This window comes from Vulpes lagopus, chromosome 10 (assembly GCF_018345385.1).
Source record: "Vulpes lagopus strain Blue_001 chromosome 10, ASM1834538v1, whole genome shotgun sequence".
Lineage (NCBI taxonomy): Eukaryota > Metazoa > Chordata > Mammalia > Carnivora > Canidae > Vulpes > Vulpes lagopus.
The window spans coordinates 81,502,752-81,528,898 of NC_054833.1; the positions used below are offsets into that span (position 1 = coordinate 81,502,752).

General features: G+C 36.2%; 1 protein-coding gene across 6 annotated transcripts; it reads left to right on the top strand.

The window, feature by feature from the left end:
- The first annotated feature begins 27 nt into the window (after positions 1 to 27).
- HSPB11 (heat shock protein family B (small) member 11) lies at positions 28 to 25,503 on the top strand. 6 transcript variants are annotated; one of them, XM_041771866.1, is made up of 8 exons: positions 28 to 96; positions 2,097 to 2,220; positions 8,135 to 8,205; positions 9,047 to 9,159; positions 18,461 to 18,567; positions 20,125 to 20,193; positions 23,373 to 23,416; positions 25,292 to 25,503. In XM_041771866.1, the coding sequence occupies exons 4-8, from the start codon at positions 9,062 to 9,064 to the stop codon at positions 25,403 to 25,405; spliced, it is 432 nt and encodes a 143-aa protein (XP_041627800.1). In that variant the 5' UTR covers positions 28 to 96; positions 2,097 to 2,220; positions 8,135 to 8,205; positions 9,047 to 9,061; the 3' UTR covers positions 25,406 to 25,503. The 6 variants fall into 6 exon arrangements, with proteins under 6 accessions (XP_041627800.1, XP_041627805.1, XP_041627803.1 ...); XM_041771869.1 differs by lacking the exon at positions 28 to 96 and adding an exon at positions 118 to 168; XM_041771870.1 differs by lacking the exon at positions 28 to 96 and adding an exon at positions 139 to 161.
- The last annotated feature ends 644 nt before the right edge of the window (positions 25,504 to 26,147 follow it).

The window sequence follows — 26,147 nt, forward strand, 5'->3', positions numbered from 1 at the left end:
TGAGGGGCGGGGCCGGGCCGGAGGCGGGGCCGGGCCGGAGGCGGGGCCGGGCCCTGGGCTGGAGACCCGAGGGCCGAGGGCTCGGATCCGGGAGAGGTGGGCACTGCGCGTGCGTGCTGGCGCGAAGGCGGGTCCCCCGGGGCTTGCAGCACCCGGGGAGGGTAGGCGGTGCGGGCTCCGGCTCTTGCTGGGGAAAGACCCTCGGGTGGGGCCGCGCGGCTCGCCCCGCTCCGTCTAGGAGAGCACAGGGCGCGGCCTGAGAGTCGGGAGGGGCGCGCGCCTCGGGGGCGGGGCCGAGGCCGGGCCGGGCCAGGCCGCGCGGGGCGGGGCCTGCGGGAGAGTCGAGAGGTGCGCGCCCCCGGGAGCTCCTGGGAGGCCGGGGAGGGGCGGGGCCGGGGGCGTGCCGGGGGCGGGGCGCGCGGAGCGGAAGGAAGATCCCGAGCCCGGACTGTCCGCGCGCCTGGAGCTAACGGGAGGCGCAGGCGAGCGGGGCGGCGGCGGCGGCGGGAGCGGGGCTGCGTGCGGCCGGCGGGGCGGGGACCTAGCGGAGGGGCTGTGAGCAGGCTGACGGCGCGGGGACAGGCACCGGGGATGTCTAATTCCCCCGCGGCCCTAGAGACACCAGTGCCGATCCACCAACTTTTTTGAGCCCTGAATAATGTTTTCACTCCCCAAAGGGAGAAGCAATTGCAAACCGAAACGAGTAAGCCTGCCAAACTGTAACCCCTCAAGTGCCACGTGACCCGTATATTAGGAACCGTATAGTTCGTGTAGGATGTGGGGTCACTTAATGCCTTTTACGTAACTTAGGGTGGGGCGTCCACAAACCTGAGCCCTGAGGACCCTGGGAGGTCTTGAAAGGAATGACCTGGGGCGGAGGCAAGGAGGTGGTGTCAGAGCTGGTTTGCCTTTCTAGTGAGATACCCAGCCGTGGGCCCTGGCTGTTTCCTGACTTACACAAAAGGTCCCCATCAGTAATGTGGACTTGACCCCTCGAGGTTTTCAGAAAGAAGGGCCAGAAAGGGCATGTGATCTGGAGAGTAAAGGGTGGCTAAAAGTGGCCCTGGGGTTAGACTACAGAATAAGGCAGCGGGGAAGAAGTCCAGGGGTAGGGACCTTAAAAATGCAGAGGAGGGCACCCCCCATTAATAATCTAGGCTTTGAGGGGATACGTGTGTATTTATTTGGAGTAAGGTATCCCAGGGTGGGGCGTTAGACTACAATGCAGACCTGCACCCTTGGAGTGGAAGGAAGCAGCATTATCTGTGGGTTTCTTTGGGGCTGATATGCCTCTTTCTTCTTAACCATAATCAGGGAACTTTAATGAAAACTCCGCTTCTGCCATTAAATAATTATACCCAACACAGGAAATAGGAAGGACAGTGATGGATATAAGAGGTATGAAACGAGTTTTGTGTTAAAGGACATGCTGGCTTCCCTCAGACGATGTAGATAATAAGAATGCGAGGCAAGAAAAGAACATTTAGAGACTATATATATATTTTTTAAAGGTTTTATTTATTCATAAGAGACACAAAGAGAGGCAGAGACACAGGCAGTGGGAGAAGCAGGCTCCCTGCAGGGAGCCTGATGCAGGACTCCATCCCAGGACCCTGGGATCATGACCTGAGCCAAAGGCCGCTGCCCAACCACTGAGCCGCTCAGGGGCCCCTAGAGTGTATATTCTTTTCCTTATACTACACATCAATGCTGGGTATTCTCCCCTAAAATATAACTTTTTAAAGGCAAGTTCTTTCTGTTAGTCTCCAACCCCTAATTTGCACTCCCAAATATATTACCATAGGGTTTTTCCACCCCTGTACTATTTACATTTTGGGCTAAATAATTGTTGTGGGGGACTGTCCTGTGCATGGGAATATTTAGAAATATCATGAAATGCCCACTAGATGCCAATAGCAGCCCTCCCCCCAAGTTGTGATAACCAAACTGTCTTTCAGAATTGTCAAATGTTCCTTGGTGGGGGGGGGGGGGGCAAAGTCACTCCCAGCCCTGTCGAAAACAACAGGATAGAACCCATTGTCTTTAACCTGGCTTTTAGGATCCTTCCTTATCTGTTCTCAATCTGTCTTTCGTAGAACTTGATCCAGTCCAAAAGAACCACAATGCAGAAATCCTTGCTTTAGTTTCCTTCATAAATTATCATCTACCCTTCTTGGACACTTTCAGGAATGGAAAAGACTTAACATCTTTACTTTGCCAGTAAGTTCTTTTATCTGTGATGTCTTCTTGCTTAAAATTTGTGTTTGTTGAGTCCAATTCTCCCTCTTGGACTTCTAAAAGAAAAATTCTAATCCTTTTTCCGTTTTGAACAGTTGTGATATTAATCACATTTCTCTCATCTCTTTTTTGAAATATTTCAGTTACTAATTCTTTCAGCTTCCTCCATGTGATAATTTATAGATCCTTGTGAACTTTTTGTTTTCCCCTGACAATATCAAACCTGACAGTGTCCTACTTATACAACCCAGAATGATGTAGTATCTGGATGTAGTTCACACTGTTAGCACATAACATTATTATAATAGTTGCATGCATGTTCATTTTCCTTGACTCTGAGCTTGAAGGCAAAAACTAAATGTTAGTCACCGTCTCTATCTTAGGTTGTAGTTGTCTTTGCGTTACTAGCAAGTGCAGTGCCTGGTCCTTAGTTGGTATCTGAAAATTTTGATGGAGGGCAGCCCAGGTAGCTCAGCGGTTTAGTGCCGCCTTCAACCTGGGGCAAGATCCTGGAGACCCAGGATTGAATCCCGCGTCGGGCTCCCTGCATGGAGCCTGCTTCTCCCTCTGTTTGTGTCTCTGCCTCTCTCTCTCTCTCTCTCTCTCTGTGTGTGTGTGTGTGTGTGTCTCTCATAAATAAATAAATAAATAAATAAATAAATAAATAAATAAATAAATTTTAAAAATTAAAAAAATAAAATAAAAATTAAAAAAATAAATAAATAAAAATTTTGATGGATGTAGTTCCTCCTTAACTCTAAAGAGTTTATATAATCTAAGATTATATTCCTTTACCTTTGGGGGCAGATATGGTACACTCTTGCCTTACAGTGTGACTCTATAATGAACCAAACGTATACGTTTTACACTTCTAGATCAAGGGTCAGCAAACTTTTTCTGTAAAGGGCCAAATAATAAATATTTCTGAGCCTTATAGTCTCTATCACAACTACTGTGTCACTGTAAAAGTAGCTATCAACAATGTATAAATGGTTGACCATGGCCAAGTTCCAATAAAACTATTCATGGATACTGAAGTATGGATTTCATATAGTTTCATGTAATCTTCATGTGTCATAAAATATTATTTTAATTTTAAATAGTATTTTAAGATAAAAAGAATCCTTTAACTCATAGGCCATATAAAAACAAATGGCTGACTAGATTTGGCTCTGCCACCCCAGTCAAGACCAATCCTTGTGTGATTGACTTTTTAAGTATAGGCCTTTATTGTTATCCCTATTAAATATATTGTTCATCATATCTCATCTTTCTAGCTTGCTCACATCTTTTTATGTGCTAATTCTGTCATCTAGCATGTTAGCTGATAGCCCAGCTTTGTGTCATCTGCAAAATTGATGATATTTTTTCTATCTTTAATTCATAAAAATGTTGAAAGGCGAGAGGACAGAGGTTTTTCACAGTTAATTTTGTCCCATTAATCATCATTCTTTGAGCATAGCCAAAGAGATAAATATTTACCTAAAGTACTGCCTGCCACCCGATCCACATTTCTCTGTCTGGTCCATATAGGAATCTTGAGAAGCTTTGTCTAAAGTTTTGTTGAAATATTCAGAACATGTTCTTAATTGGTTAGTAACTCTATCAAATAAGCAAAAAGAAATGTATAGGTTTGGTATAACCTTTGTGAGCTAATGTTAGTGCTGCTTTCTATTGTACAACTACTCTCATTTACGTTTTCAGGGCTATCATTTTAATAATGAAATTTAATAATGTTAGAATTTTGTTGAGAATTAATATCTGAGTTCATCAATCTGTATTTCTAGGAATTTATCATCTTCAAATTAAGGACTAACAGTGTTCATCTAACACTAGTTCTCTGGTATCAATAGTATTAAATGCAAGAAAAAAAGTTAAGAAAAGAGGCACAAATAGAAAATGTTAGAACATATGCCTTTTTTCTTGACCAGTCATGACTTTTAACACTATCATAGTAGATTTTAAAATTCCAGTAAAAAATGAACCTTATGCCAATAAATATAAAAACTAAGAAGAAATAGGTAGTATTTCTACAAAATATAAATTTCAAAATTGACTCAAGGTGGTATAGAAAACCTGAAAAAAATCTGAAATATTAAAAAAAAATTCTGTTTACAAAGATTTTACCAGGCTTACAAGATCAAATAACCTTCTGTCTTATACAAATTGCTCCAACAACTAGAAAAGGGGGAAGCTCTCTAACTTATGTTGGAAGTACAGTCTTGATTATAAAACTAGATACAGGAGTGCCTTGGTGGCTCAGTCCATTGTGCATCCAACTCTTGATTTCTGCTCAGGTCATGATCTCAGGGTTGTGATATCAAGCCTCTGTCCCCTCTCTGCCACCACCTCAGCACTTTGAGCTCAACTTAGAGTCTGTTTGAGCTCAGCTTAGAGTCTGCTTGTCTCTTGCTTGTCTCTTTCCCTGTGCTGCCCCTCCCCTATGCCATGCCCTTTCTCTCTCAAGTAAGTAAATAAATAAAACCTTAAAAAAAAGAGATAAGGACTGAATAACAAAGGAAAATTATAACCAATCTCACTTAGAAATGTATTTGTAAAAATTCTAAATAAAATGTTAGCAAACTGAACCCAACTATGGATGAAAATGATAATATATCTTAGCCATGTAAATTGAGTTTATGCTAGGAACTGGGGATATGATAACAATAGAAAATCTTGATTTGATTGTATTATCAACCTGTAGAAAAATCTAAATGATCATCTTAGTAAATGTTAGAAGAGCATTTGATAAAATTCAGTGTTTGTTCATGGAAAAATAAAACCTAAGACACCAAAAGAGAAGGAAATTTCTATAACCTGATGAACAGTGTCTAACAAAACCTTCAGTGAGCATCAAATTTAATGGTGAAATGTTAGAAATATTCCTTGTATGGTAAAGAATAAGACTTTTTAAAAATAATGTTATTTTTTAAATGTCCCATTTATAATAGCAATAGAAACCATAAGACACCTAATAATAACTCTAGCAAAAGAGGTGAAGATATGTTTGGGGAAAACTAGAGAATCATTTCAAAGCTTAAAAGAAGTCTTAAATAAGGTTGCCTGGGTGGTTTAGTTGGTTAAGCATCTGCCTTTGGCTCAGGTTCTATCTCTGCCTTCCTTCCTCTTTTTCATGAGTAAATAAATAAAATCTTTAAAAAAGTCTTAAATGAAGAGATGCCAGGTTCATGTATTTGAAGACTCATTATCATAAACATGATATTCTCTCCCAATTAATCTGTATGTGGAACAAAATTACAATCAACATCTCAAGAAATTTTTTTCCTCTAGTTCATTTTTTTCCCCAAAGATTTTATTTGAGAGAGATAGAACATGAGTAAGGAGATGGGCAGAGAGAGGGGGAGAAGCAGACTCTCCACTAAGCAGGGAGCCTGAAATCATGACCTGAGCTGAAGGCAGATGCTTAACCAACTGAGCCACCCAGGTGCCCCATTTTTCTGTAATTTAAAAATCTTTCTAATAATTAAGATACAAAACATAGAATTCTGAAAATTAAGTAGAGGAATTTGCTTTATCAAATGTTAAGTAAGACTTATTTTATCCTTTTACTTTCAGTCTATCCTTATATTTACAGTGTTTTCTGAAAAGAGTATCTGTTGGGTTTATTTAAATTCAGTCTGATAATGTAGTGTTTAGTTTGTTAACATTTAATAGAATAATCAGTGCACTTGTGTTTAAAACTATCTTCTTAAAAAAAATAAAAAAATAAAACTATCTTCTTGCCATTTCTTTTTTTTTTTTTAAGATATTTTATTTATTTATTCATGAGAGACAGAGTCAGAGACATAGGCAGAGGGAGAAGCAGGCTCCCTACAAGCCTATATTTTCTACAGGTTGATAATATGATCAATAAATCCCTACAGATTTATAGTAGCTATCTTTGCTAATTCCAGTACTTGGATCATCTATAGATCTGCTAAAGTGATTTTGTATATTGGATGTAAAATAGACACTGAAGTAAATAATGCTTTTTCCCAGAGAGGACACACCAGTTTCTTTGCCCTGCAGCCAGGATAAGGGGCAGATCACTTTGGTCTACCTAGGGATTAAACTGAGTTATAATTTTATTTAAATACTTTCAGTTTACATTTGATTTCAGATATTTGGAAGTGAGATCAGTTTCCTCCATCAGGGCTTTGGGAGCTAAGTACCCAAGATCACAGAAACCTTTCTTTGCTTTTCAGTTCATATGCCCAGTTTCCTGTGAAGCTCCACTTAGGGCATGTTTTCTCTGATCTTATTAGGGGTTGAGCTGGGTTGGGGCTAGGTTGCAGCTTTACTTAGTTGCACTTTATGACACAGCAATAAGGCCAAATCTCAGAAACATATGATGAATGAAAGAAGCCAGATACAAATGAATACAAACTGCATGATTCTATGTATATAAATTTCAGGCAAAATTAATCTGTTAGAAATAAGGACCATGCTTATCTTGGGAAGGAGGGAAGGGAAGTGACTGGGAAGGGGCATGCGGAGGACTTCTCAAGTGCTGGTAATATTCCATTTCTTTACCCTGGGAATAGTTACCTGGGTGTGGTAACTTTGTGAAAGTGTATTGCTCTATATACTTCTGATTTGTGTTCTCTTCTTTATGTATGTTTTATAGTTCAGTAATTTTAAAAAGTGTGTGGGGGTGGGGAAACACAAAAAAAGAAAAAGAAAACTCAAGCTACAGACTAGGAGATATCTGTGACACATATAACAAAGGATTTGTATCCAGAATGTTTTATTTGAAAAATTCCTATAAATCAAAAGGAAAAGGACAACAGAATTTTTAAAAAGCACCCCAATAGCAAAATGAGCAAAGGATGAGGAAAAGCAAATAACAGAAAAAGAGGACTGAATGGCCCATAATCATATGAAACAGTATTCAGTTTCACTAATAATCATGGAAATACAAATTATAACCTTATTGAGATACCATTTCACATCAATGAGATGAGCTAAAGTCAAAATGTCTAATAATACCAAGTTCGTGAGAATATAAGGAAGCAGAAACACTTATACACTGCTGATGGTAGTGTAAATTGTTAAAATTTCAAGATCAAATTGATCAGTTATTGACTTGAAGATATGCTGATTCTAAGTTTCTGCAATTTTACTTCTGTAAAGAAAGAGACTTTTATTATAAACACTTTCTCCTCTATATACTAAGGATACATATACAAAGATGTACATTTCAAATTTGCTTATAATAGCAAAAAATTGGAAACTTACCTAAATATTCGTCATTAGAGAAATGGAGAAATACCTGACAGCAGTTAAGATGAACAAAATAGGGATCCCTGGGTGGCGCAGTGGTTTGGCGCCTGCCTTTGGCCCAGGGCGCGATCCTGGAGACCCGGGATCGAATCCCACATCGGGCTCCCGGTGCATGGAGCCTGCTTCTCCCTCCGCCTGTGTCTCTGCCTCTCTCTCTCTCTCTGTGACTATCATAAATAAATAAAAATTAAAAAAAAAAAAAGATGAACAAAATAGATTTATATGTATCAACATGATAAAACTTGAAAATATAATATTAAATTAAAAAAGCAAGGATATATATACTGAGGAAGCGTCTAAGTTTTAAAAGGGCAGTACATATTGTTTATGGATATGTATATGATAAAAGTATAAATACGTAGTAAGGAGGGATATTCATCAACTCCAGAATAGCTCTTACCTTTGAATCAGGAAGGTGATGGGTAAAAATGTTAACATTTATTAAATCTAGGCAGTGGGTATATAGTTGTTTGATATGTGACATTCTCTGTACTATGTTGATTATTTGAAATAGTCTCATTTTTTTTTAAAGTTAGCCAGAGGCTAGGGTATGAAGTGTATTGGAAGCCTTCTTCCTTTTTCCAAACACTCTTTGTCTTATCATTCTTTATAGATACAGCTTTCATAGTCACTTTGCATCTATATATTGGTTTGTGCCCTGTTACCACCAGATCAAGGAGAAGGGTGAGTGTGACTGATAGAATCTTATCTAGTCTTCTTTGTCTAATCTACCGGGGTCCATGTTAGAGTTCAACAATGTTTTTACATATATTTTTATTAAATCGAAAATATTACCATACGATAGAAATGTCTTTCAATCCATGACCCAAGTGACTGATTTAGAATTTAATAATAAGCAAAAGTTTTTCTTCTCTCTTATTTTACATTCTGCTCCAAAAAGTAATGATGGTAAGATATCTTTTAACATGTGACTAATATTATTTGCTACTTCAGTTGATAAATGTATGGATAAACAGTCATGTGGGGTGCCTGGGTGGCTCAGTTGGTTGAAAGTCTGACTCTTGAACTCACAGTTGTGGGTTCTAGCCCTGTGCTGGGCTCTGTGCTGGGTGTGGAGCTTACTTAAAAAAAAAGAAAAAAGAAAAAGAAAAAACACAGCAGTCATGAAAACATCTGTTCTTTTGCTCCAGATTATTTTTTAATGTCAGAAATATAATGATATAAATAGTTTGAAAATTTTACACATTAATTCATATTACCTTAGCCTGTTAACTATTTCTGTATCGTTATTGAGGACTTTCAATTTTAGAATCAGAAAAATGTTGTCAGAGTAGTCAGTGTTGTCTTTTGTGAAGTAAAGTGGTGGAAATAATCACTATTTTACAGATTATTCCTGGAGAGGTTAGAAGTTTACTTTCATAAATAAACATGTTAGAGTCCCTCCCACTGTTGAATAGCTTGGTGGTTAAGCTGTGTGCTAGGCAACAGGCTTTCTTTCTCCCTTTACTCCGATGAAGTTCAGAGAGTCAAGAATTTGCTTTCGTTATTATTGTTTTACTTGCAGATTAAACACTTGAAGATGAGAAAAATTGATCTATGTTTGAGCTCTGAGGGGGCTGAAGTGATTTTAGCTACATCAAGTGATGAAAAACACCCACCTGAAAATATGATTGATGGGTAAGAGTTACTATTTTTTCTTCCTTAAAGTCTTGATATTAGGTCAGTGAACCTCCTGAGTACTGGGATTATGCTTTACAACAACTAGAACTTTTAAACATAGTTTAATAAATGTTTGATGAAGTACATTACTTGACAATATCCACCTTAGGTACCATTTGTGAAACAAATTCAGTTGAGTATACTTAGGTTTTTGATCCTTTATAATTTTAAAAGTGACCTCTTATGTAAGTAGTTTTTTAAGAAGTAGTTTAACAAGACAAAACTTCAAACAACAACTACCTCATTTTATGGAAGAGTACATTTTAATATCTGGTTATGATTTTATTCTAAGTTTTTTTTAGTAAATAGGAATAAAAACATTATAACTTCTCATGTATTGCCTATTTCCTTAGTGGTCTAAGCAACATCTTTGTTGAACTGAAGGCTTAACCTCCTGCTCTCCACCTGTACTCTTTGGTTCTCAGCTTCTTGATACCATTCCAATTTCCTCTCCTTACTGTGTTAGAGCTTATTCTAGGTAGAGATAAATATCATTCTTAGGCTTTTAAATTCCAAGAAAAAGTGGTTAATGGAAAAACATTTTTAATAGTTGTGACTATTTTATTACTCTCTTGAGTTCTCTTTCTTGGCATCTGTACAATGACCAGAGTTTGACTCATAGAATCATATAATTTTAGAGTTGGAAGGACTTAGGATTGTATCTTATCTAAACCTTTCATTTTAGAATTGTGGTAAGAGAGGTCCAAAGAGGTCAAGTACTAGTTTTAACTAAAGGCAGAGCCAGTTATAACACAGATCTTGTGGTATTTTTGTGTTCTATTGTGAATTCCATGTATCTGGATAAAATTCTAGCAACTCAACCGCTTCCTTTAAGCCTACTTGTTATCTCCTCTCTGACATCTGTCCTTTTGGCCTCATGTAGGATTAGTTTACCTTTTTGTTGGACTCAAAGAATTTATTATATGCATCTATTATCTTTTTGTCCCTTTTTTGTATAATTCTTTATTTTTAATATTTGTGTCCTCTCTTAACTATGAATTCCTAAAAGTTAGAGACTATGACTTATTCAGCTTTGACTCCAGAATGTCCTTTTTTTTTTTTAAGGATTTTATCTATTTATGCATGAGAGACACATAGAGAGGCAGAGATATAGGCAAAGGGAAAAGCAGGCTCCCTGTAGGGAACCGGCTATATGACTCTGTTGGAGGGCCCCGGGATCATGATCTGAGCCAAAGGCAGAGACTCAACCACTCTGCCACTCAGGCATCCCTGACTCTAGAATGTCTTAAAATAGTTTTTGAGTAGCTTATTGAATTAGACCATCAAATATTAATCAAACTCAATTAATATTGGAAAGTAGCTGAGAACACACACACACATATATGCACATATTTTATATTTGCACAGGGCTTTGTAGTTTCATAGATGTTATGTCATTTGACCCTCACTGTAAGCTTGGGAAATAAGGTAAAATATTTTAAAAATGTATTTTCATCCTTATTGTAAGGATGAGGAAAAGGATAATTGTAGGTAAAGATGACTTGTTCAAAATTACACAGATAACCAAGTCGTGGAATCAAGATTAACACTCATGTCTTCTAACTCCCAGTTTGGGGTTTTTTGTACTACACTATGATAACTCAGATTTTAGGTTTGAATCCAAAACTTAGCATCTGTTTTTCACCTGTGCCTCTTAATCCTTCTTAGTTTTTTATTTCCTGAAATTCAGGTAATAGCTATTTATCCCACTCTGCCTTGGAGTAGAGAAATTAATGTGGGAACTGCTGTGAGGATGCACAGGTAGCTAGAGATGTACCTTAAATTGTTTTCAGAAATAGAGATCTTTCTGGGCCACCAGGATGGCTCAGTTGGTTAAGCATCTGAGTTCTGCTCAGGTCATGACCTCAAGGTCCTGGAATCAAGCCCCACATTGAGCTCCATGCTCAGTAGATAGCTTGTCCCTTTGTCCTTCCCTCACTCACTCTCTCTCTCTCTCTCTCAAATAAATCTTCTTAAAAATTAAACAAAAGAAACAGAGATCTTTCCAAAGATTAGCCCATATTACTGAACGATTAAGGACATAACATTTAGAGACTAACCCTTAGTATAGAAAACTATATAGAAGCTATATAGAATAAAAGTATATACTGACCTGATAATTGAACAGAACATATCAGAGACTTTTAATGTATATGCATTTCCGACAAATAACAATTAGACTTTAATACTAAATATTAAAAATTATTTTTTGCTCATAAGTTGGTTTGTCCAAATGGAAATAACCATATAATCATTTGGAGAAAACAGTGCCATAAAATTTCCCCCCAGTAGATAGTTTTCTCCCAATTCTCAATTTCCTCAGAAATAAGAGTTAAAGGGTAGCCCGGTGGCTCAGTGGTTCAGCCCAGGACCTGGTCCTGAGACCCGGGATCGAGTCCTGCGTTGGGCTCGCAGCATGGAGCCTGCTTCTCTCTCTGCCTGTCTCTCTCTCTTTCTCTGTTTCTCATGAATAAATAAATAAAATCTTAAAAAAAAAAAAGAAAGAAAGAAGAGTTAAAGAAAGTAATTATATTTCTACTTACCTTTGACTCTACTTTTGCTCTCTGGTATTTAATATGTCAATGAAAATAGAGAAAGGAAGTTCTATACTAGGAAAAAAAATAAGTTAAAAGAAAAAGTAGAAGAGAGAATTAGTAGGATACTAGATTTATAGTTAAAATTCTTGGTTAAGTGAACTATATATGTTACCTTGGACTAAAGGCATATGTGTTACTCTTTGAGCCTCACTTTTCTGATCTGAAAAATGGGGATAACACCACCTTTCCTGACTACATAGGAGTAGTGAAAAAAAATCGCATGAGGTAATAGATGTTAAATAGTTTTTAGCTATAAAGCTTTATTTAAAAGAAAACTGCTGGTTTGCCTAGGTGGTACAGTGGGTTAAGCATTCAATTCTTGGTTTGGGCTCAGGTTGTGATCCCAGGGTCATGAGCTCAAGCCCCACATTGGGTTAGATGCTCAGCACAGAATCTGCTTGAGACTCTCCCTCTGCCCTTTCCCCCACCCCCATGCTCTCACACTCACACACTCTCTTTCTCTAAAATAAATAAATCTTTAAAACTCCCATTTTAATAACTTCATTATACATATGAGAATTCAGTTATATGTCATTTAAAAATTTATTTATTTTCTAAATTACAGTATAATTTAACATAGTGTTATGTTAGTTTTGGGTGTGAAATAACAATCAACAATTCTGTACGTTATTCAGTGCTCATCACAAGTATACTCTAATCCCCTTCATCTATTTCACCCATCCCCCCACCCACCTCTTCTCTAGCAAATACCAGTTTGTTTTCTATATGAGTCTGTTTTTTTTTTTTCTTACTTGATTTCTTAAATTCCACATATGAGTGAAATCATAAGGTATTTGTCTTTTCTTGACTGATTTATTTCACTTAGCTTTATACTCTCTAGCTCCACCCACATGTTGCAAATGGCAAGGTTTCATTCTTTTCTATGGCTATTATTCCATTGTACATATATCACATCTTCTTTTTCCATTCATCTATGGATGGACATTGGGGTTGCTTCCATATCTTGCCTATTGTAAATAATGCTGCAGTAAATGTGGGGGTGCACATATCTTTTCAAATTTGTGTTTTCTTTTTCTTTGGGTAAATACCTAGTGGTGGAATTAGTGGATCATATGGTGATTCTATTTTTAGTCTTTTGAGTAACCTCCATATGGTTTTCCACAGTGGCTGTGCCAGTTTGCATTTCCACCAACAGTGCACGAGCATTCCATTTTCTCCACATCCTTGCCAACACTTCTTGTTTCTTGTATTGATTTTAGCCATCCTGACAGATGTGAGGTGATATCTCTTTGTGATTTGATTTATATTTCCCTGATGGTTAGTGATATTGAGCATCTTTTCATATGTCTGTTAGGCCATCTGTATGTCTTCTTTGGTGAAGTGTTTGCTTATGTCTTCTGCCCATTTTTAATTGGATTGTTTGGGTTTTTTTTGCTGTTGAGTTGTATAAATTCTTTCAATATTTTGGATATTAACCTCTTATTGGATATATATCATTTGCAGATATCTTCTTTCTTTTGGTGGGTTGTCTTTTTATTTTGTTGATGGTTTCCTTCACTGTGTAAAAGCTTTTTATTTTGGTTTAGTCCCAATAGTTTAAATTGGTTTTTGTTTCCATTGCCAAAGGGGATATATCTAGAAAAATGTTTCTACCACACATGTCAAGGTATTACTGCCTATGTTTTCTTCTAGGAATTTTATGGTTTCAGGTCTCACATTCAGGTCTTTAATGCATTTTGAGTCTATTTTTGGGTATGGTGTAAGCAAGTTTCAGTTTCATTCTTTTATATTTAGCCTACCAGTTTTCCCAACACCATGTGTTGAAGAGACTCTTTTTCCCATTGTATATTCTTGCCCTTTTTGTGTCAGAGATTAATTGACTATATAATCATATAAGTCATTTTTAAAAAGATTTTATATATTTATTTTGAGAGAGAGAGAGAGAGAGAGAAAGAGCAGGGTGAGGAACAGAGGCAGTGGAAGAGAAAGAATCTCAGGCAGACTCCACACTGAGTGCAGAGTCTGACATAGGGCTTGGTCTCACCACCCTGAGATCATCACCTGACCCAAAATCAAGAGCCAGAGGCTTAACCCACTGAGCCACCCAGGCCATCCCTATGTCATTTTTAAAACCAGTACATCTCTACATGCTATTTGGTGTTGTTATATTGGTCATTTTTATTAAAATCATGTGAGAAACAGAGGGCAATTATAAGTTATTTAAATAAATAAAACTTTAAAACCATATAAATAAAAAATAAATTGTGAAATAGTAAGCATCATATAAAATATCCAGAATTGTGAGTTGGACTTGTTTTGTTTTGTTTTGTTTTCGGTAACAGCTTTATTGACACATAGTTCACATAGAATGCAATTCACGCATTTAAAATGTACAATTTATTGGGTTCTAGCATGTTCAGAGTTATGCAGCCATCTCCAAAATAAATTTTAGGGCATTTCATTACCCCCCCCAAAAAAACATTGCCCCTTATATTTCCCCTATCCCCACCAGCCCTAGGCACTCACTAATACACTTTATATCTCTTTAGATTTGCCTATTCAGAGTTCTTATACATGGAATCATACATATGGTCTTCTGTGACTAGCTTCTTTCACTTTACATGTTTTTAGCATTCACTCATAGCAAATATCAGTGCTTCATTCCTTTTTATTGCCAACTAATGTTCCATTGTATGGGTATAGCATATTTTATTTATCCATTCATTAGCTGATGGATATTCAGGATGTTACTTTTTGGCTTAATGTTCTCCAATCTTATTAAAAAATGTCAACTTAAAATCCAAGAAATTCAGCAAACCCCAAGCAGGATACATATAAATAGATCATACTGTAATCTGCTGAAAAATAAAGAAAAAAATTTTAAATAGCTGCAGAAAAACAAAACAAAAAAAAAAACCACATTAACTACAGGGGAACAGTAGTACCAGTGACAGCTGACTTTGTATCACAAACAGTGGAATACAGGTGACAATGGAACAATATCTTAAATGCTGAAAAGAAAAACAACAAAAAAACTCCTGTCAACTCAGAATTCTGTATCTAACTAATATGTACTTCAAATATGAGGGTGAAATAGAGACATTTTATTCACCACAAGTAGACCTACATCACAGAAAATGTTAAAGGAAGTTCTGCACATTGAAGTGTTAATAATACTAGATGGAAATTCAAATCTACAGCAAAAAATTAAGTATATTGGAAATGGTAACTGTAAAAAAAAATATCCTTTTTCTTTTAATTTTTTAAAAAGTCAATTGACCACTTAATGGGAATGAAACACATTGTACTGTGGGATTTATTATATATATGTAATAAATGTTATAAATAACTATAAAATATGTGAAAATAATGGCACAAAAGTGGAGTTCAATGTAAATTAACTATCATGAGGTTCTTATGACCTTGAGAATAGACACACACAAAAAGAAAATTAAATGGAATTTTAGTTTTTTTAATTATTTTTTATTTTTTTATTTAGTCAAAAGTAGATAGGAAAAGAGAAATAGAACAAAAAAATAGTTGGGAGGGACAAATAGAAAATGAATAGCAAGATGGTAGGCTTAAACCTAGCCATATCTATAATTATATTAAATGCCAGTAGGCTAAACACTTCAATTAAATGATAGAAATTGACAAATTGTCAGACTGGGTCAAAATACAAAGCACAGGTATATGCTGTCTGTAAGAAGTGTACTTTAAATATGAAGTCACAAATAGGTTGAAAATAAAAGGATGAAAAAGATGCATCCTATAAACACTAAACAGAGAAGTGGCTGTGGCTTATTCATATCAGACAAAGTAGAATGTAAGATAAGGAGAATTACCAGAGATAAAGGGGACATTTTATAATTTTTGAGCATCCTTTCTTTAGAAAGAGGTAATAATCCTAAAGTATACTGACCTGATAGTCTTCAAAACACATAAAGCAAAAACTGACAGATGAAAGTGAGAAATAAACAAATCTACAATCATAGTTGGAGATTTTAACACCTTTATTTCAGTAATGATGAAGCAGTCAGACAAAATCTAAAGATACAGTTAGTAAAGACATGGTAAAGATAGGATAATCTATACAACGCTGTCAGTCACCTTGACTGAATTGACATTTACACAACGTTATAACCAACAATGGCACATGGAAGAAGTATACATTAAATATTCACTGAAATGTGCTGGACCATAAAGTCTCAATAAATTTCAAAAGATTGAAATCTTAGGGAATGTATATTTTTAAAAATGGTACATTTGAGATGATGGATATGTTAACTAACTCTACATGGTTTCCCAACATGTAAGTATATCAAATCATCATGTTGTTCACCTTAAACTTACACAATGTTGTATGCTGATTATATTGCAATAAAGCTGGAGAAAAAAAGAATTTGTTCTCTGACCCCTATGTAATTAAGCTATAAGTAAATTTAAAAAAAAATCTGGAAAAATATTCCTGAAACTACGAAATTAAACATGGTACTACTTCTAAATAACCCCATGGGTCAAAGAAGAAATCACAAGGGATGTTAGAAGATATTTCTAACCAAATGATAATGAAGATACAATATATCCACATTTATGGATGCAGCCAAAGTGATGCTTCCAAGGAAATTTTTTATAGCATAAATACTTTATCTTTAAAAGAATTTTTAAAAACCAATAATTAAATTTCCAACATAGGAAACTAGATAAAGAAGAGCAAATTTTACCCAAAAAGGTAAAAGAAAATAAAGGTTAAGAGCAGAAATCAATAAAACAGACAATTAGAAAAAGATTAGCAAAGCCAAAATAGATTATCTAAAAAGATTATTAAAAGTTATAAACGTCCAAGAAGATTGACCCAGAAAGAAATAAATTATCAGTACCAGCAATGAAAGAAACAGTATCACTACAGTTTCTAAAAGATTAGTGAGTCACTATCAAGGACATATTTAGGATATCAATTCATTATATTGTATACCTGAAACTAATATGTTATATGTCAACTATACCTCAATTTTAAAATATTTTTAATTAAAAAAGAGAACAAATTTAGGCTAATAAGTTTGACAATTTAAATGGACAGATTGCTTTAAAAAAACTCAACCTATAAAAATGACAAGAGATGAAATAGAAAATTGGAATAGTCATGTATCTGTTGCATAAATTCTATCAAATATTTAGAAGAAAAAATAATATAGATCTTTCAAAAATAGAGCAGGAAATATTTCTCAAATTGTTTTTTGTGAGCACAACATGCCTGATATCAAAACCTGACAAAAGACATTACAAGGAAAGGAAAGAAAAGGATGAAAACAGAAATTAAAGACCAATATCCTTTATGAACATAGACACAAAAATCCTTATAAATAGAATCTGGCAAATGGAATTAATCCTGGGAATGCAAGGTTGGCATATTTACCACATTATCATAGGAATACAAGGTTGAGGGTAGTTCACCACATTGCCAGAACAAGGGAGAAAAATCATGATCATCCCAATAAATGAAGAAAAAGCATTTGACAAAATTCAGCATTCATTCATGATAACAATTCTTAGGAAACAAAGAAGAGAAAGGAACTTCCTCAATCTGATAAAGGCATCCACTAAACAGGTTCAGCTTAGTGGTGAAATAATAAATGCTTTCCCCCTGAGATTAGATGGAGAGCAAGAATTTTTGCTTTCACTGTTCATATTCAGCATTGTTCTGGAGGTGTTAGCCCATGCAATAAAGCCGCCCCCCAAAAAAGACATAAAAGGATAAAAATTAGAGTAAAATTGTCTGTTTATAGATTGTATTAATATTTCATAGGGGGATGCCTGGGTGGCTCAATGGTTTGGCGCCTGCCTTTGGCCCAGGGTGTGATCCCGCTGGGATCGAGTCCCACATTGGGCTCCCTGCATGGAGCCTGCTTCTGCCTCTCTCTCTCTCTCTGTGTCTCTCATGAATAAATAAATAAAATCCTTAAAAAAATATATTTCATAGGAATATACAAAAAACTAAGGAATCTATTTTTTTTAATTTTTATTTATTTATTCATGAGAGACACAGAGAGAGAGAGAAAGAGAGAAGCAGAGACACATTTACCAAACATTTTATGGTTTTCAGTTTCAATTTTTTGGTTTTCACATTGGTACACAAGTACCAATGTAAAAATGGATGCTGAGTGCAAAGGAGGCCTGAGGAAGTGATTCTGATTTGTTGAGGTTGAGAGATGGGACCAGAAGAGCAAATAAACTTGTAAGGGAGGAAAGGCTTTTGGGTCAAGAGAACCTCATGATCTAAGTAAGGCACAGAAACATAAGCCTGTATGACGTGTTTGCAGAATCTTAATTGGCCCAATGTGACTACAATAACGGGAGAGGATACCATGACGGGAGACCAAGCACTTTAATAATGCAACGAGATAGTATAGGGTCATAAAATGCCATACTACACAGTCAGATTTATAGGCTTAAATAAGAGGCCACTGAAGGCTTTTAGACAAGAGTGACATCAATTCTGTTTCTGTGTTTTTTAAAAATGTATCTGCTAGTAGTAAAGAAGAATTATTAAAGTTGGGGAGAGATTAGAGGCAGAAGGAAGAGATAGAAAGGGATTTCAAGAATCCAGGGTCATTTATTTAAAATACTTATTCACTAGAATTTTGTGATTAAACATTTTCATTTGGCTCTTCTTTTTTCTTTTTCTTTAAAATTAACAATAGGAACCCAGAAACATTTTGGACCACAACAGGAATGTTTCCCCAAGAGTTCATTATTTGTTTTCACAAACATGTAAGGATTGAAAGGCTTATAATTCAAAGTTACTTTGGTAAGCAAATCATACATTAATATTCATCATCTTTTATTTTTCCCATAGGCAGAGGGCACATATGTAAACTTTGGCAAAACACTAACTTTCCTTTGCAGCATGGAATCCAGTTTTATGGCTGGAATGGGAGAGTGGGGAGTACGGGTTAACTGCCTTGAGCACAGTTAGCTTCTCTAAAATTGCAAATTTGAAACCCTTCCAAAGCGCATAATAATTTCCATGCAATTTACTATGTGAAAATCTTTGGCAAAAATCCCTATTATGAACATAAGAAGCCAGCTTGCCAGAACACTAGGTCTTCAACATCTTTATTCCAGATTCATTTGGCTTGGGGTTCTCTGTCAAATTCTTCTCGAAAATCTGATAACCTTGGTTATTTGCATTGGATAATTTTGATTCTTCTATTAATAATGGCATTTTCTGAGGGATTTAGGAAGACACTCTCCCATTGGAACATCATTCTAATCCTGTCTTGTGTTTATTTAGGGATAAAGTATTTCAGACAAAATCATGGCAGGAAAGAATACATCCCAGATGGTTCAAATGAGAAGACTTTATTGATAGGATTACTTACAAAATTATGGTCTGGGTAAGGGAACAAACCAGGGATGGTGAGAATGCCTTGAAACTAGCCACAGCAATAAGCCATTACCACTCTTGGGATAAGGGATGGAAATTGTGTTACTGGAGCCCAGTGAGAGCTGTAGTCTGTGGCTAAGGACCTGCCCAGCAGCAGCTGTAATCATGAAGGGACCCAACCACTGTCAAAGACATGGCACAGAAGCAGGAAGGGAGTGGAGAAAAAACGACGTGATCTCACTTCACCACTGCCCTCCAGTTTCCTCCCAGTGCCTCCCATTGACCAAATCTGACCAGTATCTAGTGATGCAATCCACAGGGGATTCTGGGGTAGCAGGGTCTGGATTAGGGGTAATAGAGGAAAAAACAGTTCTGAAGGAAGATGCCTGCATTCTGGTTAAGTCTATTAACTGTCATTAATTGTAGAAGCTCATAGACACAGACATACCTAAAGTTTGAATTGCACTTCTGGCCCTTACTGGCTCTCTATCTCTGAACACTTTGCCTGACTTCTCTAAGGTGCCTGATTTCTCTAAGCCTGTTTCCTAATCAGTAAAGTGGATTAGTAATACTTTTTCTTATAAGATTATAGTCAAGAGTAAATGAGTAAATGCCTGACTTAACAGTAGTTTCTTCATAAAGGTTTATAAACAAGATCACTAACAGTATTATTATTATTATCAGTATACAAATAATTCTGGATGATACCAAATTTAAAAAGACTCTACTAACTATATTGTGTGCTTTGCAAACATTGTAAGATTACAGTGACCCAGGGCTGCGTTTTACCATAGGTCCCTATAGAAAAACAGAGCATGTGAATGATTTTCAGAACATGGTATTTCTGATCCCAGTACTTTGTTCAGTCCCACCAGTGCTTGACACTTTGATATAGAGAAAAAAAGGAATATAGGGATAGCAACATCAGATCAGATAGATAATTTACCCTGTATTTATTTTGTTTCCTTACAACATCAGTAAGGACCTTGAAGATTGAAAAGAGCACATCTAAAGAGCCAGTTGATTTTGAGCCATGGATTGAAAGAGGTATGTGCTTTTTTTTTTTTTTTAAGATTTTATTTATTTATTCATGAGAAACAGAGAGAGAAGCAGACACAGGCAGAGGGAGAAGTAGGCTCCATGCAGGGAGCCCGATGTGGGACTCAATCCTGGGTCTCTAGGATCACGCCCTGGGCTGAAAGGCAGCGCTAAACCGCTGAGCCCCTCAGGCTGCCCTGTGCTTTTTCACCAGCATTGTTCTGGGCATGAGGAAGTAGAGTTGTCCTTTGATTCTGTATTTCCAACTGAGCTGCATTTTGGTGAAGAAAAGATGACTCTTGTTGACTTATTTAGAGCCTAGAAAAACCCAGGTTTGAATACAGGACTACTTCTTCACTTACTGGTTATATAACTGTTAGCATGTTAATACTTAATTTTTCTGAGTTTCCAAATCCTCTGAAAAATGGGGATGGTAACCCATGCTTTAGGGTTTTGTAAATATAGTGTCTACCATATCATATATAGTAGACAATAAATATTAGTTTCTTGTCTTTCCTTCTTAATTAACTAATGGTACTATTTAAATATCATCAGCAGAGGGGCACCTGGGTGGCTCAGTGGTTGAGTGTCTGCCTTTGGCTCGGGTTGTAATCCTGGGGTTCTGGGATCGAGTCCTGCATCAGGGTCCCCACTGGGAGCTTGCTTCTCCCTCTGCCTATGTCCCTGCCCCTCTCTGTGTCTCCCATGAATAAATAAGTAAAATCTTTAAAATACATACATACATACATAAATATCATCAGCAGAATTGCCCTTAGTTAAAACACTACAAATTGGCTTTGTGTGTCTATTTCCTTTCCTTCCCAAAATTCCATGAAAATAATAGTAAAGGAATAAAAGGAGGCATAAACCTACAAGGACAAAACTAAAACAAACCAAAAAACCTATAGGAGACCAAAGAGGATGTGAGGTATCCATCTAAATTATGGAAGAGAGGACACAGGTAGAAGAGACTAATGTAGCTGAATGGAGTAGGTTATAACCTAAGTGCCCTCCAAGGAGAACGTCAATGTGAAGCAAGACAGTTTGCCCAACAAAACCCCAGAAAGGTCTAGAATTTGAAGGCAGGAGGTACCATAGAAAGTATGAGTGGGGCATGGACCAGAAAACAAGAGGGAATAGTTGAACATCTGTATACAGAGTGTTTGACCCTAGGTAAGTTCTGTTATCACACAAAGCTAGAGGACTCCTCCTTCCTCCCACAAACCGTCTGCAGGGGCTAAGGAGGAATACCCAGTGTTAAGTCTCAGAACTCAGGGAGACCAGACATAGAAGAGAGAGTAAGTGAGACATGGAGTACAGGAGATTTAAGTGGAAGCCTGCATATTGAATGGTGAGAACACCTCTGTGCTCTACTATTTATGACAGCAACCGAGAATATAGCCCTGGCCAGGAGACTAAATATTTTTGGAGAAACTGAGTGGCTCCAGAAAAAAGATCTATGGATACTGACATAGACGACCTCATTCCTGGCTGCTCTGTTGGAAGTCCGAGTCAGTGAGCATGGTTCATGGCACATAGTTTTCAAATGATTTATTTATTAAGTAACAAAAGATAGCCAAAGATCACCAGACATTTGATGAAGGCCTCAAACCCTGAATATAATCAAGCCTTTAGCTCTAACTCCAGTATATACGAAACAGAGAGTAGATGAATAAATGTAATGAGACCTTAAAGAGGCAAAATGACAAAATGTGGGATATTCTACAGGAAAACTGACCTGGTCTCTTTAGTAAGTCAGTGATGTGGGGAAAAAATGTGTGTGGGAGAGAGAAATCAGTCCAAGATTAAAGGAGACTTAATTCTGATTTGAATAAACTAACTTTTATAAAAAGACATTTTGGGGACAATTGAGAAATTTGAATGTGGATGGGGTTCTATATGATATTAAAGCAATTTTTAATTTTAGCCTGATAATGGTATTATGGTTATGTAAGAAAATATCCTTATTATTTAGAGATGGATAGCCAGATATTTGGAGGTAAAATGTCATGTTCTTTAAAATGCTTTAGCAAAAAAATTCCATAAATCAAGTATAGTGAAATGTTAGTAATTTTAAAATCAAGATGATGGGTAAATATACAGGAATTATACCCTGTCTTCTTTGATGTCAGCATGAGATTTTCCAATTTTTCATAGTTAAAGAACTAAGCAAATGAAAGAAGGTATTATTAACTCCTAGTAGAGGAGGAGTTGTATAAGAAAGAAAATGGGATCATAATTCAATACTTATTTTAGCAGTAAATAACATTTATGTAGGCGATAATGTAACTGTCAAGTGTTGATTTCAAAATTGAGAGGATGGCAGGAGGGAAAGGTTGAAGGAAAAGGAAGAAGATACTGATCTCAGAGACCCAAATTTTCTCCCACCATACTATAAAGTCAGTAAAATACTACAAATCAAGAAAAGGAATATAAACATGTTAACCTTCTAGGAAAAAAAGCTGAAGGAGTTGAAAGCATTTGCCACTCAGGAGTAGGACTGGAGGGGAAAGGGTCAAGCAGGGGATCACTATTCATTACCTCAGAGAGATCTTAGGAAACAAAGTCATGCACCATCTTACTTCCCAGAGACTACCCTGTTGGTAGTATGTTCCTTTAAAAAATCACATACACCGACTATGCTGATACAAATAAAATTAATTTCTGAATAAGGTCAGTATTTATTATTATATCAACCAAATATTTCATATTTCTAGAAGAATGTTTGATATGATTAACTTGTGAGCAATTAAGTTAATCTGCTTTAAAATTATATAGGTAAAGGTTTTCTAAAGTTGGATACCAGAAAAGATCACTTCATGGGCAGCATAATTCAACATCACAGTATAAATTCAGCATGAGAAACTGAGTTGTAGTCATTACCCATGAGAGTGGTAATAAGATGGCTCCTATCAGGCCTGTAATATAACTGTTAGTGGCTTGATCCTTTCTGTAATTTACATTTCCTTTTGTTTATACTTGCTAGGGATGTTTTAGAACTCACAGTTTATCTTTCATGCCTTTTACATCAAATATTCTCATTTTGATATTGAATTTTAACCCCCAAGCTCTGGTAAGTCTGATCTAACTATAGTTTACCAGACATCATGTTTTGGTGAATATAAATTTCGGTAGCTGTCCTCATGCATTTTGATCCCTAACTCATTTCTGTTACATTTGTGCTTTAGATCTAGTCCACACAGAGGGGCAGCTTCAAAATGAAGAAATTATGGTAAGTCGATATACTTTATAGAGATAAATATTATCTTTAGCCAGCATAATCTATTTACATTTTAATTATATCTTCTCAGTCATGAAATTAATAAATACCTTTGTGATATGTTAGAGGTTCTATACCTAATCAACCAATAGAGAAGGTTATTCTCAATAATACTATAATCTAAATCTCAATAATACTATAAATACATTCATAAGCTAGGCTTTTATCTATCATAGAATAACAGCAAGAATAAGACAATTCACTTATTTGTTTTTATTTTGTTCATTTATTTTGAAGTATTTACTTGCTTTGCTTTCTTTCATTTGATTCTGTAGGCCTTTTAAAATAGGAATCAAAAAAGGTTGCGATGCCAAAATCAGATGTTAATTTAAGCATGAAAGGACAAGGGAGATTCACATAAGGGGAAATGGAGCATAGGATCAGCAACAAATAAGCCAAAGAGAGATGAGGTGGAAAGAGAACCAGCATTTTTCGACAACATTCCATTGGGCTTTGCTTGTCAAGTGGAATGAATGCTTGTTGATGAGGAAGCTGCTGCCTCATCAGGAGTTTCTCTGTTCCTGGTAGTTTATCAGGCCCTGGTTTTAGACAAACACAAAAAGGTGAAACAACTGAATATGTGGGGTTTTTTGTGATTCTTTCTTTCTTTCTTTCTTTCTTTCTTTCTTTCTTTCTTTCTTTTTTTGTGGTAGTGTTTAATTAAGTTTTCTCTAAATGAGGCTTAACGAGGAACCTTGTCCATTAAGTTTCCTTCTTCACAACTTGCTGGGCGCTGCTATGAAATCCATGCTTCAAAAGATTCTGTAGGAAGTTTTTGAATGCTATTAATTATCTTCTCCACCAAATGTGCCCAATGACTGGAGAGGCCAATGGGGGCCAGAAAAGTAATTAATTAGAATTAATTAATTCTGAATTTAATCTGCCTGTTTTTCTCCATCTTTACTAATGGGTTATGATTAGTAAGCCTCTGTTAAGTGTTTTGTATCAGGGCTCATTGTGAATCAAGGAGCATTGCAACATTACAGAATATTTAGAAAATAGTAAGGGGGAGTAGGCAGCTGGAAGTCACCCATGATTTTATTTCCCTGCCACAAGAGCTTTTGTTATACTTATTTTCTTCTAGTGTCAATGTGCATCACATAAAGTAGTAAAAAATGAAGAATTTTAAACAATATTGTTACAAGTTTTATAATTATAATTTTAAAATGAAACGTATGAAAAGAGGCAAATGTTGGCTAATTTTATTTTTCCTCCCTCTGTCATTGTAAGTAATACAACAGGAACATCTTATGCATGTTCTCACCACCATGATTTTCACCTTTTAAATTATTCTCTAAGATTAAATTTCAAGTAATAAAATTACTGGGTTCATCAGTGTAAACATATTTATAGCTGTATATATATATATATATATATATATATATATACACACACACATATATATATATACACACACACACACATATATGTATGTATATTGCCCAATTGCCTTCCAGAGAAACATATAAATGTGAAAGTATAGTAATGTTTCAGGGTAATAGAGTCAGAGGAATCATCAAACAAAGGAAATCTCCTAACATTGAAAAATACTTTAGAAAGACACTTTTAAAAAACTAATCAGAAATGTAAAATTGCAATTTTTAGCTCTGCTTGCTATTTTTCATCAAACCAATGCTGATATTTGCCTGGTAATACATCCAAGCAGCGGTACTGTTAATGCATCTGGCTTCTTTTCTGAATATTATATCGTACATATTATTATATTCTTAGGATATCATTCTTGCATCAAACCCTTTCTTCTGCTGACTGCTGTTTAACAGTTAACTAGAATTGCTAAAAGCTTCCATATTGATTTTTCCTTTACAGGCACGAGACGGCCATGCCACTTACTTGAGATTCATTATTATATCAGCCTTTGATCACTTTGCATCTGTGCATAGTGTTTCTGCAGAGGGAATAACAGTCTCAAGTCTTTCTTAGTAATTAGAACAGAATACTCTTGCATGATTTTTTTAACAATATATTTATTTAAACATGAAGTTGTCATTGATATACTTTATTAAAGAGATTTGTATCAATCTGCTTCAGTTTTTATTTTCTCTTCAAGATTTTGTGCAAAGGAATTTGGTTCATTAGTCAGGAGTGATTGGCCACCATGTAGGCTACAAGGAAGCTCTCACTTCAATATACAGCTATAATAAAGGAAATGCCTATACACGAAAACTTGACTGAATACATTGTGTCCTCATGGCATCTAACATGGTGCCCTTTAGATCTCAGTGCATTAATATTTTTTAGGTTCAGTGCATTAATTTTTTAATGTATTGATTGGTTGATGAAAAGGACTAAGTGAGCAACATATACAGTAAATGTATGAGTTCAGAAAAGAGAAAATACTTATGGGAAGGTTTCATGAAGGCTATAGAACTTGAGCTGGGCCTTGTATGAATAATTTTATTTTTTTTCTTTTAATTTTATTTTTGCCCTGATTTGAAAATCTCAAGAGAATTAGGAAAAACATAATCTGATTTCCCTGGGACAACCATTGTAGATAGTAGTTGATTTTTTTTTTTTTTTTTTTTTTTTTGTATGCGTTGGGAAGGTAAGAAACAGCATAGGGGGCAGCCCCAGTGGTGCAGCAGTTTAGTGCTGCCTGCAGCCCAGGGTGTGATCCTGGAGACCCGGGATCGAGTCCCACATCGGGCTCCCTGCATGGAGCCTG